Below are 18,367 nucleotides of genomic sequence, written 5' to 3'. Positions count from 1 at the left end.
TCAAAACCTGGCATCACTCGATTTGTGGTCCAGTTCCTTCTGGGGATTTCCGTTCTGAATGTCTTCTCGCTTTAACTGCAAATATGGCTAACCCTGGCCTGAAGCTGCTTTTTTGGTCACTTATCCTGAGTGAAGCAGGATTCCAGAGGTCTATGATTTGGAAGGAGGCAAAATAGACAAGGCCCTTCCCTCACAGAGCTTTTATTCTATTGCAATTTAAAAATAACGGTAGATCGTTATCCCTAGGCTTTGGGATAACTCAGCAGGAGACAGAATGTCGTGAAACAGAGAAGAGTAGACAATGAGTAAGGAGTCTGGGGCCTTTTAGAGAAGATGGGGAATGAACAGAAAATGAATAAGGTAGAACCTTCTATACTGAGGAGAAAGGAGGAGTAGATAGAGCGGTAGTAGACCCAGCCGTGCTGTATACAGAACGCTAATCAATAGGCAACTTCTTGGGCACAGAGGGGTGGCTTTTCCCCTCAGTCTTTATATATCCAGTAGCATCTCAATGGACCTTCAGGGAGTTTGACCCAGGTAACTTTTGGTAATTAAGACAGGCCCAACTTAGGGCAGTGGGGGAACGTGCTATTCTGCATGGTTTGGTGGAATGTCAGTCCAGCTTCAGACTTCTGGAATCAAGAATGAATGCATATAGCTGAGGTTAGTTTTGTATGATCATTATTAAAACTGTTTAAGCAAAGCAATACCTGAATAGGATAACAGGCAGATAATGGGTGGCTCTCACACAAGAAAGCTGCTGATTAAGCTAGTTGTTGTGTTCAAGAAAGCACCCACCACTCAGATGCCCTTTGGCTGAACATTGCAGATTAATTGAAATTATATCGTGTAGGTCAAACTTAAGGTTTCACAGTTTTTCCACATCGATTGAAGTTTGATAGAAAAGACATTTGTTCATTTTCATAGTGTACTGTACCTTCATTATTCACTTATATGAGGGAAATAAAATAACAACTGTGAAATTCCAACTTAAAACCAAGGAATGTGGGAACAGGTGGCTAGAGAGAAAGAGCATTGTCTGAATAAAACTACATGAGTTCATAGTTATGATGGAAAGCTATGTAGGTTAAGTCAAATACTTATAACTTTCTGTGATTGAATTTCCTTACCTATATGATGGAGATGATAATAGGAGTGATAACAAGGTTTCACATAGTTATTTGTATTTTACAAAAGCTTTTTTTCATCACCGTGTTCAAAGTTATAAATGAACCACATTTATCCCCTATTGGGGTGACTGGCACAATCCTTGTTCCTCCCCTTCCCTGTCTTTCACTTTACTTTACTTTCTATGTTCGTTGTCAACACCAAGACTGACTTACTCTGTAATTTATATACCCGGCCTTCCTGTTTACCCAGTATCACTTAAAGCACAGGTGCAGAGATGGCTCAGCTGGTAAGAGCACAGAATGCTCTAGCAAGGACTCAGGGTGAGTCCCCAACAGCCACAGGACTCCAAGCCCTGCAGTTTCGGTTCCAAGGGATCCAATATTCTCATATGGTCCCTATGGGTACCTGTAGGCATGCATACACACATGCACATGATACACCTGCAGTCAAGCAGACACACATACACATGATACACTTGCAGTCAAGCAGACATACACATACACATTTTTTAAAAAGAAAATAAAATTAAAAGTTAGATACATGAAGAAAGGAAGGAAGCAAGGGAGGGAGGGAGGAAAAGAAGGAAGGAAGGAAGGAAGAAGGGCAGTATTTGAGCAGAAGCCCTCCTTCTGCACTGACATTCCCATCTCCAGTTTATTGCAGTCTTCATTATTTCTTAGTGTGTCTTTGTCATGATACACTCTATCACTAACTGCCTGTGGCTGCTTATCCTTCCTACCCTCTTTTTTAAGAGCAGAGGTCTGCAGAGATTTCTTATGAAAGTAGATATAGCGAACAAACAGGGGATGTAAAGGGTAGCTGAGGCTGAGAACATTTTTGTTGACTGCCTGTCCTCTTTGGAAATCCAAATATGTTTAGATTTTACTTGCTGGGATCATATGCAGGAGACTAAGTTTTCTCTGAACCTTTGCATTTTTATGGCATCCATTTGGACGGTGGTGAATTGGTTTTTTCTTCACTGAAATGGTAGTGTTACATCACCAGTGTTGTGCTTGAGTGTTGTGCTCAGCACTTAACATGTGTTGGTCTGCCAGAGGATCTAGGGTCAGGTTCTGGCACCTATATAAGAGCTCACAACCATCCCTAACTCCAGATCCAGAAGATCTTCTGCCCTCTTCTGGCCATTGTGGGCATTGTATACATTTGGTGCACAGATTATACATGTAGGCAAAACAGCCATACACATAAAGTAAAAGTAAGTAAACTTTCAAAATTAAACTTTAATTGCTGATGTCCCATTCATATGAGAGTTGGCATAGATATAAGTTATATCTATGTGTAACAAAATGAATATGTGAAAATTACAGTTCGCGTAACATTAAATAAAACTTTAAGGTCTGTATGTGAGTATCACGTAAAATATTTTACCCACTGTTCTCATGCACACACTTCTTGAAAACATATTTTTTTTAATCTGTACAAGAAATGTGTATTGCTTGTCTGATACCTTTTGGGCTTTTTATTAAAATTTTTTCTATATGATATACCCTGATGACAGTTTCTCCCCCACAAACTCCTCAGAGGTCCACAAGCATGATAAATTCACGTGCACATATGTAGACACACATACATGATTTCGCTTTTTGTTTCTTTTGTAACAGTTGAATTCTATCCCATTGTAACTGCATCACATTTTCATTATCCATTCATCTGTCGATGGTCATCTCGGCTGTTTCCAAACTCTGGCTATTATCAATTGAGTAGAAATGTACACAGATGAGCAAGTGTCTCTGCAGTAGAATGTAGATACCTTAGGGTATGTGTCCAACACTGGTATAGTTGGATCTTGAGTAGATCTCTTCCAGATTCCTGAGGAACCATCACACTGATTGCCTTGGTGGTGTGGCCCAGGCTTACAGCTGACTGTTCCCCTTAGCCCACATCCTGGACTGCATGAGCTCTCCCTTGTTTTTAATGATTCTGGCTATTCTGACTGGTGGAAAATGAAATCTCAAGGTAGTTATGATTTGTATTTCTCTAGTAACTAAGAATATTAATTATTTCCTTATGTGTTTTTTCAGCCATTTGTGATTCATCTTTTGAAAATTCTGATTAGCTCTGTACCCCATTTTTAACTGGCTTATTTATTTTCTTGATATGTAATTTTTTAGGTCTTTATATATTTTAGATATTAATGTCCTTGGTTTTTTACAGTTATAGAAAGCAGATATAATTAAGAGTCTTCCCTTTCCTTGGGGGCTTTGCGTTTAACAACTGGGACACATCCATAAAGTAATTTCTATATTGTATGCTATCCTCTGTGTTTCTATTTCTCCTTAACTTGAAAGTTTTCTTCAAACACTAGACACAGTGCTTATGTGGATTGAATATTGGATTTGGGTGCTTTAGAGCTTTGCTTGAACCATGTTTTTCTGTAAAATCTATCTCTCAGAAAGCTTTATGTTTGATGTTTACATGAAGAAGAACAAACAAGCCACAAGGAAAGGCAACTTTTCCACTCTGCTTTCCAGATCACAGTTCAATCAAAGTGTAATGATGATCACAGTTCAAAGTGAATATGCCGTGTTGGGAAAATGTTTGAATCCTGTTAAATATTTAAAGACAAACTGGCAGTAGGAGTCTCATGATGTAATCAAAGCATTACTTACTGGGATGGTGCCACCCTTGCTAAGTCATTAGTGTAGAGTATAGAGTTAAAAGCAAATCCCTCTCCACAAAAGCAGGATAAGTTGTCTTTCTGTGTAGGACTCTGATGCAGCGGCTTCTATGTGGAAGTCATTGCACGCAAAACAGTCTTAGTGAGAGATTTACTTCAGAAAGATGAACTTTTTATTTTTTAAAAAATCTCTTTAATATTACTACTACTTAGTCCTTATTTCCATCATTGTTCTGCTCTGATATCCTCCGCATCTATGATGTGATACACTGAGAGTGGAAACAGCCTTTTGTGTAAGCATTTCATTGTCTAGTTTGCCAAATCCAGTAATTGCATGCATGTACCCCAAACCTTAATGTATCATTATATTGATCCCAATATGCATTTGTTTCATTCACAGGACAAAGGACTAATATAAAATATAAATTTTTGAAGTGCACTCTTCATGTGCTTCTGGTAATTATAGAGAAGGTAATTTAAATCAGTTCTTTGAAGTTTGAGCCAGGTTTTGCTCCGAACATATTAATGAAAAAGAATTTAAAAAATACAGCTGTTCTGTTCCCAGAGCCTTTCAACATTCCTCGTGTTCCATGAAAAAAAAAAAAAAAAACAAAAACTATAGTACCGACTGTTCAGGTTCACCAAATATATGAAGCCAAACTAGGCCTCATGCAACAATAGAAATCTGCCATCTTAATAAATTCAGAAAAAACCATTTATGTTGGTAGGTATGGTATGAGAGACTTTGCTCTAGACAAGAGTTATCTTCAGGAAAAAATGTAAAATCAAACTGTACAGTACTGCGGCATACTGAATCCACTACAATTAGAAATGTAAATGATAAAAAATGTAGTAAATAAAAGAAGGAAAGAGATGGTGTTCTGCGTCTAACATACCAGATGCAGAATAGTTACCTCAGCTCTGGCTTTCAGGTACCAGCTTTATATTGAAGTTACCTCAAGCATCTTGAAATGCACAGATTTCACAAATTCTGAAAATGTTTAGGTTTGGTTTTGTTTGTTTTCATTAAAACAGAATTTTATCAGCTAACCAAAGCCTAGAACTTGGCAATTCTCCTGCCTCAGCCAGCTGATGGAGGAATTACATCCATAAACAACCATATGTTGTTCAAGTTTTAATTTCAGGGTTCTGCTCCATCACCATGAATGTTTTTAACAGGAACTACTGACAGTAATCCAGAGATCGTGTTTCTGGAACTATTGTATGATCCACAATGTGTGTGTGTGTGTGTGTGTGTGTGTCTGTGTCTCTGTGTTTGTGTATGTGTGTGTGTGTGTGTGTGTGTATGTGTGCGTGTGTCTGTGTCTCTGTGTTTGTGTATGTGTGTGTTTATGTGTGTGCGTGTGTGTGTCTCTGTGTATGTGTGTGTGTGTGTGTGTGTGCGTGTGTGTGTGTCTCTGTGTTTGTGTATGTGTGTGTTTATGTGTGTGTGTGCGTGTGTGTGTGCACGCTCACGCGCACGCGTGCCTTGTTCCATGAGATGGAAACCTGAGGGTTTTTTAAATCTGTTGCTCTTAAGTAGTTTACACTGTCCAGATCTAGCCAATGAATTGCTCATTCTCTATGGTTTTCGGGAGAGCAGGGACTACTTCTGACATGAACTCTTGTGCCAACTATTTGATCGCTTCCTCTTGGTGGGGAGGCCTAGCGCCACACAGAGGAAGAGGAAGCAGGCTGTTTGGATGTGAGACAGGGTAGGCTGTGGTCATACTGTGGGAGGAGGTCCCCTTCTGTCAGAGGTCTGGGGTGGGGAGGTAGGGGGGACAAGGGAGGGAGGGTGGGAAGGGGAAGATACAAGAGAAGGGATAACATTTAGGATGTCATCTGAATAAATTATAATAAATTAAAAAAATTTTAAAGTTCCTTGTTCTACAATTGAAGAATAGATGAAGGTCATATGAGCTCTTAAGACATCAGCAGGTGGTAACTCAGTCTTCCTTTTCCCCTTGGACTCGTATTTTCCTTCTGAAAGCTCATACAGGTGTATGTATGTATGGTTCCAGAAGCAGAATACAGTATTATAAACTGGCCTTCAGAGAGATTTTCTGTTCTGTTTGTTCTAAAGCACTGGTTCAAACTCCCTCTGCTACCATTGTGTCAATCTACATAAGGGAACATGTATATACCCCCTATTGCAAGATTGTGAAACTTGTTCCTTCATTTAGAAGCATAGGTTATATTGGATATTATTAGTTACATTTGAGACTAAAAAAGATAAGTATGAATATATCTAGTTGAGATACCACTTGATTTTAAAATTTCAGATGCCATGTCTGTCCAGGGGGCTCACATTCTTAGAGCTATTAAAGTGAGCTTCTGATTGTAAATTCTGTGGCCTGCCTGTCCCTGCTCTGTCATATCATGTGGCCCTGGAATCCCATCATTGCATGCTTATGTAGGACAGTCTGTGCATCAGAGTGGCAACCAGTCTCTTTTCCCTAAATTCATAATATTTTGTTCAAATTTCTTGTTTTCAAAGTAATAAAGCGCACTTCCCAAGAGTAATTCAGGTTCTTGCGGTTTATGAGGAGAGAATCAATGTGCATGAGATAAGGACACTTGTTTGTCAGGCTCTTTCTTTCATGTGCTCTTGCTCTGTGGAAGTCTTGTGTCAAAACACAACTCAGAGTTAGAAATCTTAAATTAAGGATAATAAACAAAATGCTTATAGAATTTCCAAGCTTGAGAGTATTAAGTGTTGGCTAAGGTGGTAGGACATCAGTTAATCTTTTATTCTGTTCTCAAACTCTCTATTGTATTGGAGTCTTGCAACTGGCCTAGTGGCCACAGTCACTAAACACATAGAACAGGGAAAGAGCCCTGCAGAATTAATTATTCAGTAGCATTGAAGACAATGGTTTAATATATTTGTGATTCTTGTTGTATAAGCTGCTGGCCTATCTTTATTAGCTCCCTCAACTCTGGGCAAACATTCTCCAGAGTAGTTAAGGTTTATCATTTTATCTTTTGATTTTTGTTCAAGTTTTTTCATAGAATGCATTTTATAACATTCTTTCTGAGCTAATACTATCAGACCTTGAGCTAGTTCTATTTTTTGGTTGAGAGATTTGTAATGACCATCTCTGTTTCACTAGTGGTTACATGTTTCCTCACACTCTTCATCTTGACTTAACCTTGCTAAGTTGTCATGTCAAGAAATTAATGCATTTCTTTTAGGTTTTCCAGTTTAGTAGAATATAGATGTTTAAACTATGTTCTTACAATTCTGTGAACTTCCACAGTTTGTTACTTTTGACTTCTAATTTTATTAATATACATTTCCCTCTTTTTTATTATTTCTTCATGTCCACTCTTTTGGGGTATTATTCTTGTTTTCTAGACGTCTGAGGTATGTTGTTAAGTTATGAATTTGAGGTTTTTGTTTGTTTGGATTGTAAGCATTGAGTATTCTAAGGGTGTTTTCATTTTGTCATATAGGTTTTGTATATTGTGTTTTTATTATTATTCAGTGTCGAAAAGTTTTTCATTTCCTTGAATTCTGTCTTGACCCAACTTTCATTCAGTAGTGAGTTGTGCAGCTTCCTGCTGTTTCTATTGTTGATATCCAGCTTTAATCTGCTGTAGTCAGATAGACTACAGGATGTTATTTCCATGTGCTCGTGTGCACGTATGCGTGCGTGTGTGTGCGTGTGTGTGTGTGTGTGTGTGTGTGTGTGTGTGTGTGTGTGTCCTACTATGTGGCCAATTTTGAACAAAGTTCTTCGAGCTGCTGAGAAGAAAGTATATTCTTTAGTCTGTTAGGTACATTTGATTTATGACATTATTTAATTCTGATGTTTCTATGTTTAGTATTTGTCTCAATGACCTATGTACTGGTGAGCATTGGGTAGTGAAGTCACCCACTGTTTCTGTGTGAATATCAATATGTATCATTTAACTGTAGTAATCTTTCTTTCATGAACTTGGGTGATCTTTTGTTTGGTGCATAAATGCTTGGGATGTCCTCTTGTTATGTTTTATTTTAATAAGTATATAGTCTTATTTCCGATCTCTTCTGATTAGTTTTGTGTTGCAGTTTATGTCAGTTATTAAAATAACTATTCCTGCTTACTTCTTGGGTCCATTTGTGACTTCTATCTTTTTATCCTGAAATGATTACCATCCCTTATGGTAAAGTATGTTTTTTTGGTTGCAACAGAAAAATAAAACCTGTTTTTGTAATTCAGGCTGTTAATCTATGTCTTTTTATTGAAGGAATTGAGACTACTTGTATTGAAAATTATTAATGAGTAGTATTTACTGACTCCCGTTCTTTAGTTATTGTTGTGTGGGAGACCCTAAACCCTTTGAGTAACTGTTCTGGGATTAATTATTCCCTGTGTCCTTGTGGTGTAGCTACCATTCTCCTTAGGCTAAAATTCTTTTTGTAGTGCTTTCTTTAGAGCTAAAATGAGAGACAGAAATTGCTTCAATTCATTTTTATCATGAGATTTTTTTTGTTGTGTCAATTGTAATTGATAATTTTACTGGTTCTAATAGTCTGGGCTGGCATCTATGGTCTCTTAGAGGTTATAATATGTTTGTTCGGGATCTTTCTGGGTTCATAGTCTCCACTGAAAATTCAGGCATTCTTTTTCTGGATTTGTATGTGACTTGTTGTTTTTCCATTGCAGCTTTTTTCTCTCATTTTTGCTGGTTTGTTTGTTTGTTTCTTTGTTTTTGAGTTAGGGTTTATTTGTATAGCCTTGGCTCTCTTGGATTTGCTCTGTAGTCCAGGCTGGCCTCAAACTCAGAGATCTGCCTGTCTCTGTCTCCCTGAGTGCTGGTATTACAGGTGTGCACCATTGCACCTGGCTTTCCCTTGCAGCTTTTAATATTCTTTGTTTGTTTTGTACATTTAGTGGTTTGACTATTGATTATTGTGCTATTTTCTTTCTTATCTTGTCTATTTCCTTTTCTGCGTGCCTATTATACTTTGAAGGGAGGCTCTTTCATTAAATTTGGAGACATTTGCTTTTGTGGTTTTGTAAAAAGTATTTTTAACACTTTTTTGTTTTGTTTTGTTTTGTTCTGGTTTTTTGTTTGTTTGTTTTTGAGACATGGTTTATCTGTGTAGCCTGGGCTGTCTGTAGACCAGGCTAGTCTCAAACTCAGAGGTCTGCCTGCCTCCACCTCCAAGTGCTGGGATTAAAGGTGTGTGCCACCATTGCCCAATGACTTATTAAAAGTATTTTCTGTGCTTTGGCTTGTGTTTCTTTTGTATCACTATTAATCATAGATTTGGTCTTTATGCAGTGTTCTAAATTTTCTGGATGCTTAATACCTGTGGGGTTTTGGAGAGTTTTATGTTTAATATTTTTTGAATGAGTTTTCATTTATCCTACTTTGTCCTCAGGATCTAAATATATTTATCCCATGTCCTGGTGTGGCTCATCACTGAGGTTTTAGCTTGATATCCTGAGTTTTTCAATTCATTTTATTCCAGTTTGTCTTTTCTACTTTCATGCCTTGAATTTTTCTCATTATTTTATTTCAACTGTTTGTGTTTTCAGAGTTTCACCATTTATTCATATCATCTTTAAAATCCATGAACATATTCATAATTATTATTCTGTCTTCTGCTTCAGCCAAGTTGCTTTTTTGAGCCTCACCCAGTGGGGTTGCTGGCTTCTGGAAGAACCATATTGTCTTGGTTTTTCATGTGGATGTGTTTTGTCCCAGGATCTAAGGGTCTGGAGTGATGACAGTTGAATTTTTTTAATATAAATATCTTGTCTTGTTTTTGTTGGGTGTGTGCTCGGCTATTTGTTGTTGTTGCTTACTCTGGGTCCTAAGCAAGTGTGATGGCGGTTGGTTTTCTAAGTCACAGCCAAGCAGAAGGCTGTTCTTTATGAGGATACCACAGTAGAGTGGAGGTGGGCTGAAAGGAAAGACTGAGAGCGGCCACCAGGAAGAGCTACTGGGGTCCTGGGTCTGTATCAGGAGACTGAGTCCAGGTGGATTAACGTACTCTGGGAGGAGAGGGTAGGAACAAGCTGCAGCAGGACTAAGGGTAAGTCTGGTAAGATTGGAATTAAAGACAGGAAGGAGTCCCAGCTGAGTGTGGCCACAGTAGGTCCTTGATAGTTATTCTCTCGGTCAGTGGAGGGATTGAACTAGAGATAGACTAGACAGAAAGGCCTTTTCCAGCCCTCCAGGAAGTGTTTGTTTCTCTGTCATTGAATTCTAATTATGAATATAACTATGGACATAATATTCCAAGCAGAATCCTCATGTTACATTTCATACATTTTGTTGCAGCTGGTGTGTCTGCAAATTTATTTCACCACTGAGTCATAAGCAGCATTAGATTTTGGTTAGCCAGAAACTAAAATGGATGGAGATATTATGCAAGTGGAATTTAAATTTGAGCTTGTCAATGGTTGTTCCAATTTTGAAATTAACCTGGTAAGATAAAAAGACAGGGTTCTTGCAGCAAATAAGTACAGTATTTTAGATCCAGTCTTTGCTAGCATTTAATGTAAAAGAAGTATTTAAATTATGTGATATTAGGTATGTAAACTGCTATAACTAGAACTGTCTTTTAAGGCACCTAACAGTTATTCATGTAGAGTAGGAGGTTAACTAATTAGATACACAATTACAATGGCTACTAAGGTGTAATTCTATTCATCTTTTATTCCCAATAAATTTATTCTAATATTCCCAAGTACATGTTCATGAAATTGTTCAAAGGTGTTGAAGTAATAGTTCAATTCAGTTAATGCAGTCTTAAAAATCTACATACTAGGTTTATTAAATAGTCCCCAAATGATAGACAGTAGCACACAGTGGTGTTATTATTACCCCAAATACCAGTATTTATCTGCCTTGTGAAGCCCATTAGTTGCTATATTTCTTAATTCTAACAAGGGTTACCTAACTTTAGCCCTTTACCTTTTTATATAATTGAGAAATTATTTAAAATCACATTAAATTTTCCTCCCAAGGAACTCAAAGAAACTGTAGGCATCTTTTAGAGCAAGTATTGTATGAGATTGAATTTCCATCTTTCCCTTTCTGAGCAGATGACACTTCTATCCCTGTGACTATGGTGATGTAGAAAATTCCTGAAGGGAGATGGAGGTGGGATTAAGGAACATTCTTTGTTTTCTATGTTAGAAATTAAATTAACATCTTAATATTTAAAAAGAGAGAAAGAGGAAGAAAAGAAAGAGAAAGAAAGAAAGGGAGGAAGGAAAGATGGAAGAAAGAAAGAAAGAAAGAAAGAAAGAAAGAAAGAAAGAAAAGACATGATTTAAAAGCCCTAAAACTCAAGTTCCTATATTTTGGTCTCTAGTCTCTCTCTCTCTCTCTCTCTCTCTCTCTCTCTCTCTCTCTCTCTCTCTCTCTCTCTCTCTCTCTCTCTCTCTCTCTCTCTCTCTCTCTGTTTATACAGAGTAACTCAATGTGAGACAAAGAGGAATAAACTACATCAATCAATAGAAATCTACTTTGAGATCACCTCATACTGATGATCAAATCACTGATTTCAATAGCAAAACAGAAGGAAACCTAAAAATGCATTTAAGTCAACTTCTCATCTCTGACACCTTATCGGCCCTTATGATTTCTCCAAACAGCAAAAGTCTGCATCAGAGTCATTTGTTGGTCGCGAGAAGAGGTCAAATTCTCAGTCGTACATTGGACGGCCAATTCAGCTGGACAAGATTTTGCTGTCTAAGGTGAAGGTGCCTCACACCTTTGTCATCCACTCCTACACGCGGCCCACAGTCTGCCAGTTCTGCAAGAAGCTCCTCAGGGGCCTCTTCCGGCAGGGCTTGCAGTGCAAAGGTGAGTCCCACCTGGGCACCAGGCCCTGGCCACCTGCCACTCTAAGCCTTGAATGAATCATCATTCTTTTGATATTGCTATATTTTTGAGTCACAATTGTTTTCCTACCTGATGAATTTCTGGATTTTGTTTTGTTTTAAAATTATCGTGATTAGATTGCAGATTCAACTGTCACAAACGCTGTGCTCCAAAAGTACCAAACAACTGCTTGGGTGAAGTGACCATCAATGGAGGTAGGGGACAGATTCATAGTCTTATAGTGTGCTGCATGCCACACACAGAGAGTGCTAATCATGATTTAACAGGGTTGTTCTCTTTTACTTTTCAGTAGAGGTATTTTTAATTGAGCCCCAAATAAACAATGGCTCAGATTTTTCTCTGAAATGAATACTGCCATTCTAGATCATTGGGTTTTAATAATAATAATAATAATAATAATAATAATAATAATAATAATAATAATAATAAATAAAATAAAAATAATTCATCTTCACATGATATACAATTCATATTGAAAACTTGTATGCCCATCATTTCTTGCCTACCTTTCTTATTTCATTCCCTAAGCCTAGTTTGTTCAGAAATATATATAGTGTTGGAATACCTACAAACTAGCGTTCGGTCTCAACCTCTCTGCCCTGCTCCCTTGAAGCACTGACGCACTAGTTAGTTTAGTCCCTATGTGCTAAGGAAGGGCAAGATGGCAGACTGGACTAGAGGCAAACAGCTACCGAAGTTTAGCCTCCGCAGGCCACTACTTCCAGAATATACATGAACGGGAACCTGAATTCCAAACAGGAAGACCTTTAAACTGGCCAACTGTCTAAAAATGTTTCTCCTCCTGTACTTGGAATATTTTCTTGAGAACAATCCAACAACATGAATAAACACTGATGCGCTCCCTCCCACTAGGCAGTGTTCTAAGGGCTGTCAGGATCCCAGGATACCTTTCTCCATAGACCATGAACTGTTAATGTTTAACCTTCACGCCAATAGACTTCTAGATCCTCTGGATGTAGATGCTCAGGAAGATAAACTGATATTTGTACTATGAAAAGCTAAAGATACATGATGGCATTTGCTCTTAAATAGTAGGGGGCAAAAAGCAGGAGTGGACACTGTCTGGGAAAACATTTCTCATGCATACAATCTCCAGCATAGAGGTCCAAAGTTAACTGACAAAATTGAAAGCTTGGCAATTTTCCCACTTTCTGAGGCTTGTGATATTGACTCTTTCTCAATCCCAGGGAATGCCAATTGGACTTGATAAGTAGAGCCCAGGGGAAATGGAGAAGTTTGTCATGTTGATGACTTGAAGATTACATTTTCCCGTATAACCAGAGCAGTGTGGTAAAATGGGAGCTTCCGGGACTTAGAAACTCACGATCTCTGATTGATTTGTTTTTCTTTTTTTCTTTTTTTTTTTTTTTTTTCAGATTAAAGGGTTTATTCATTTTTGACAAGCCTTAGCTACATTATGTAAACTAAAAACATGTATGTGTTCTAAAATATAATATATACATATGCAATAATGATGATAATCTTACCACAATTTCTAAATTTTTAAGTCAAAGATGCCAAGGAAGTTTATTAAGCATGAACTCCTTTCAATTTTCTTGTGATGCAATACATACATACATATATATACATACATACATAATACACACATACATATAATATAACTTATTTGTATATGTTGAGTGCTCTATAAACCAAGCTTTGATTTTAAAATATATCTTAGCTAATAACATTAGTGTATATATGATAATATTTTGAATGCTTATACCTTTCTTTTTTTTTTTACTATTTTATTTTATTTATTTTTATTTTATTTATTTATTTATTTATTTTTATTCTTTTTTTTTATTAATTTATTCTTGTTACATCTCAATGTTTATCCGATCCCTTGTATCCTCCCATTCCTCCCCCCCCCCCCATTTTCCCATTATTCCCCTCCCCTATGACTGTTCTGGGGGGATTACCTCCCCCTGTATATTCTCATAGGGTATCAAGTCTCTTCTTGGCTACCTGCTGTCCTTCCTCTGAGTGCCACCAGGTCTCCCCCTCCAGGGGACATTTCTTATTTTTAAATTAGCAATTTGCATTAGTGAAGTAACTAAAAGTGTACCACTGCCATCAACCACACACGGACAGGATTTAATATTCAAATAACAAAGGCTCTAGGTATTTTAAAAGCTATAGCTTATGTGAACAGTTTAATATACTAGGATACACTATCTTAAAAGTTAATTGCTGTAGGAGTTATAGGTAACCCTTTATAATGTGACCCCAACATCCACCTATGTTTCTTTTCCCTGGAGGTCCATCCTATGAAATTGAAATATTATTAGTTTTCTGGTCATTTTTATGCCTGGACATGCTCCTGGGCTTCATTTAGAGTTTCTTCATTTTTAATGTGTTTTTGCCTTGGAGACATAGGAAAGAAGCATCGGGCTGTGACATTATATTTATTTTTTAATACATTCACATACTATGAATAAAGGTGAAAAATGGAAAGAAAAATCGGTTTGTTTGTTGGAGAGGGGGACTTGTAATTGATTTGTTAGGATTGTCTTTGCCTTACCTACTGTTTCCAAGTTTCCAGACTTACCTTTTGGGCCCAAACAATTATCTAGAATTGCTTAGCCCTGGGGCAGAATCTGATGTTGTCATGGAAGAAGGAAGTGATGACAATGACAGTGAGCGTAACAGTGGACTCATGGATGACATGGAAGAGGCTATGGTCCAGGATGCTGAGATGGCTATGGCAGAGGGACAGAGTGATGGTGCAGACATGCAGGATCCAGATGCAGATCAGGAGGACTCCAGTAGAACCATCAGGTCAGAACCACTGTAGCTCTCAAGCTCTTAGGTATTTCAGTCTATAAAAGAAACAGACTGCTCTTGCCTTCCTTACAAAGGGCTGTGTAGTGTAGAGGAAAGCCTGTTGAAGTAAGAGGCCTGGTTGCACTGGGAGAAGTGCTTGTGTCATCCTGGTTTTATTCATCTGTTGATCCATTTCCTTTATGCGTAAGGAATACACATATTTGCTGTGGTCACTATCAAATTAATAGTTAATATAAACTGAGAGTTCATTGTGTGGAAATGCAATAATTAGGGGTCAACCTCAGTAGAAATCACTTCCTTTAAAACTGTCCCCTATTATAAATCTCACATTCTGGGTGCATCTCATTGTTCTTTTTTTTTTTTTTTTTTTTTTTTTATTTCAGGAATATGTGTAATTTTCTACTTATTATTTATATTTATTGTTTTAGACCTCAGTGATCTTCACTTTTCATATTAGTATTCAGTCCAGCATGGCCACCAGGTCAAATGGAACTGCTGCCTGCTATCTAATTGAATATTATTGCAGCCATCACACTGCCTATAGCTACTACACTGTTTAAATGGTGAATGATGCAAAACCCAAGATCCTCACTACCTGACCCCTTACAGAATATGGTTTCCACTCTAATTGACATTATAAACCATACTAACATTTTCCTGTCCGTTTTACAAATAGCAAATTTATTAACATGTTGAGATTAGCCATGATGATGCCGAGACTATATTACATGTCTTTCATTTACTGGAATAATAACATTCTTTTAGTAGTGAAAAGTGTTAGTCTTGTGACCTGGCTTTACTTTGAAGCACATGCATTTCTTTTGTGCCTGGGGACTTGAGGAAAGTAGAGGGAAGGATGAATTGGGGAGAGGTGAGAATTATCCCAGGAATACCAGCTATGCAAAAGGCAACTCAACTGGGAAGTTTCAGTTCTTTTTTTTTGTTGTTGTTGTTGTTATTTTTAAAGAAATCTTTCAGACACAGTTCATATAGAAATACATTATCTACAAATTATTATTATCATGCATATAATAAACTTTTCTCTATGACTTTGGATGATATGGCTTCAAAACACTGACAGTAAACTCTGCTTTTTTCTAAAAATTTGAACACCATCCAGTTCAATATGAAAACTCAGATGCTTCTTACTCTGCCTAGGGAGTTTTAAAGTGAACATCTGAAGTACCTGTCACTCTTCTGAGGAACTCACTTTCGAAACCATCAACCTCTGACAGTACATTTCACTGAAAATGAGATGTGGATCTTTTTTTACTTCTGCTTTGAAATAGTTTAAATGAGCTTTTATTTGTGGGAAGAGCTGAATGGGAAAATATTTCTCTGCTAACATATTTTGACTTTCCCAGCCCTTCCACGAGCAACAACATCCCACTCATGCGGATAGTGCAGTCTGTCAAGCACACCAAGAGGAGGAGCAGCACAGTGATGAAGGAAGGATGGATGGTCCACTACACCAGCAAGGATACACTGGTAAGGAGACAGAGGTGTCCCTATGATGCTGTTGCCCCAGTAGACTGTGAGATATGTTAGTTCTTGAGGGTAGACCAGAGGCATCAGGTCAGCAAAGCACACACTATCTGGATGTTTGGTGTAGATGAATCAGAAATAGGGTTAGAATAAAACTACAAAGCAACTCCAGCCAAGAAAAAAACCATCTTCAGATCATGAGAATGTCTACACCTATCATTCCTAGGGCAGCCATGAAAGTGGTCCTGTGTTTTGCCTTATGTTCCTCTGTGGCCTAGAGGTTTTAAAGAGGGAGAACACTGACCTGTCATATATTCTCAAGACCTAAATTCTTTGTTTAAAAATTCAGCCACCCAGGTGTGTGACAGCCCTGTAGTGTGTTTCCTGTTTTACCAGTAGAATGGCAATAGCTGGCAATGAAGTTGTGCGTATGGGTAGAAGAGTGCACTGTTGAGCCTTGACTCAGAGTTTAACAAGTTGACATTTGGTGAGAGCTTTCCATTGTACTTTCCCCATCTCTACCCGCTGATAGGATTTCTGCCATGTCTTTAGACAAAGAGACATGAGTGCCTTCACTGATCCTTCATAATTTAAACTTTTGTGTGGGAGAGAAAATTTAGTTCAGGACTCAAGTGAGCACTGTCGATTTCTTCTTGGGCCTGTTGGAAAATATTTAAGATATATTTAACTATTGGAAAATATTTAAGATATATTTAATGTTTTTCTGGTCTAAGACTGGCTGTGAGAGACACCAAAAAAAAAAAAAAAAAGACTTAGCTTCTGAGAAGATGCAAATGCAAACATGCCCACATGCCCACATGCCCACACGCCCACAAAGGTGAGCTACTGAAAGAACAAGGCTTGATCACCAAGTCACGGCCATGTACTCAGGACCCAGCTCAAGAGAATGAGAAAGTGTCAGGTACCGTTCCTACCATTGTTAACTTGGAGCCCTGGGGTTAAACCTTCCATCTAACGAAATGTGTTTTGTGGTGGAGCATTCAGAGTTGTACGGAGAAACGAAGTGAAAATGCCTGGCGGAATCCTCAGGGCCTGCCATGTTCCAAAGGGTAAACCCACACAACCTTCTCCCTGATAGTAAGCCCTGTGTATTGTAGACAACAAATTCTCCTTTAGCTCTTTAAGCAAATGATTATTAAAAATGAGGATATTTTTGCCACTCACTGTGTGCACATGAATGGCAGACCAGGTCCTTCCCAGGATGCGAATCCAATGTTTCTTTGCAGCACAGTGTGATTAGCAGCCATTAAGGTACGTGCAGAAACTTGTCTGTCATGTTACATTCGTTAAATATTCAGCTTATAGGATGCCTTCCCCTCTGTCCCAGTTTCCTGGTAAGTGAAGGCTTTCGTGGGACATGCCCCTTGGGCTAGTATGCAGATATAAGTGAGTATATACCATTTGATTCTTTCTGCTTCTGGGTTAACTCACTCATTATGATCATTTCTAGCTCAATCCATTTATCCACAAATTTCGGGAATTCCTTGTTTTTAATAGCTGAGTAGTATTCCATAGTGTATATGTACCACAGTTTCTTTATCCACTCTTCTACTGAGGGACACTTAGGCTGTTTCCATGTTCTGGCTATTATGAATAAGGCTGCTATGAACATGGTTGAGCAAAAGAAATCTACAAGTAGAACAATATGATAGGCAGATTTGGGCCCAGGGGTCCCGCTCAAACTAAGGCACCAGCCAAGGACAATACAGGAGGTAAACTTTAAACCCCTTCCCAGATCTAGCCAATGGTCAGAACATTCTCCACAGTTGAGTGGAGAGTGTGATACGACTTTCTCACGTACTCTGGTGCCTCACATTTGACCATGTCCCCTGGAGGGGGAGACCTGGTGGCACTCAGAGGAAGGACAGCAGGTAGCCAAGAAAAGACTTGATACCCTATGAGAATATATAGGGGGATGTGATCCCCCTCAGGAACAGTCATAGGGGAGGGGAATAATGGGAAAATGGGGGGGGGGGAGGAATGGGAGGATACAAGGGACGGGATAAACATTGAGATGTAACGAGAATAAATTAATAAAAAAAATAAATCAAAAAAAATTCAGCTTATAAAGTCAAATTTTTGGATTTTTAAATTTTTATTTATTGGCCTCTTGCCCTTTAACTTTTCACCATCAAACCCATTTCCCCCCTGAGAATCTGCACTTGTTTTTATAAAGCACATATAGTTTTATAGTTTTGTAACTTCTCTTTCAGCGAAAAAGACATTACTGGAGATTGGACAGCAAGTGCGTTACACTCTTCCAAAATGACACAGGGAGCCGGTACTACAAGGTAAGGCTGGCTTCTTTCTTTTCCGATTCACCTGTGAATCATACAGTTTCCTGCAAAATGCTCTGGCTTGGGGATGGTGACGAGCTGGATGATGGAGAGGGGAACGGAGGTGAAGCTAAGTGCAGTCAGTGCTTTAGGG

At 38.2% G+C, this 18,367-nt stretch overlaps 1 protein-coding gene across 4 annotated transcripts in view; it reads left to right on the top strand.

The window, feature by feature from the left end:
• Positions 1-18,367, top strand: part of Prkd1 (protein kinase D1) — a 350,980-nt gene that overhangs the window by 250,310 nt on the left and 82,303 nt on the right. For all 4 annotated transcript variants that reach the window (XM_051145700.1, XM_051145716.1, XM_051145725.1 and 1 more), the window contains 5 exons: positions 11,374-11,584; positions 11,740-11,817; positions 14,221-14,425; positions 15,796-15,919; positions 18,151-18,228. In XM_051145700.1, coding sequence (XP_051001657.1) covers positions 11,374-11,584; positions 11,740-11,817; positions 14,221-14,425; positions 15,796-15,919; positions 18,151-18,228 — 696 coding nt within the window. The remainder of the gene's footprint in view (positions 1-11,373; positions 11,585-11,739; positions 11,818-14,220; positions 14,426-15,795; positions 15,920-18,150; positions 18,229-18,367) is intronic.

This window comes from Acomys russatus, chromosome 1, assembly GCF_903995435.1.
Source record: "Acomys russatus chromosome 1, mAcoRus1.1, whole genome shotgun sequence".
NCBI lineage: Eukaryota > Metazoa > Chordata > Mammalia > Rodentia > Muridae > Acomys > Acomys russatus.
Note: the sequence above shows the minus strand (reverse complement) of the source record. Positions and strands in the feature narration are given on the sequence as shown.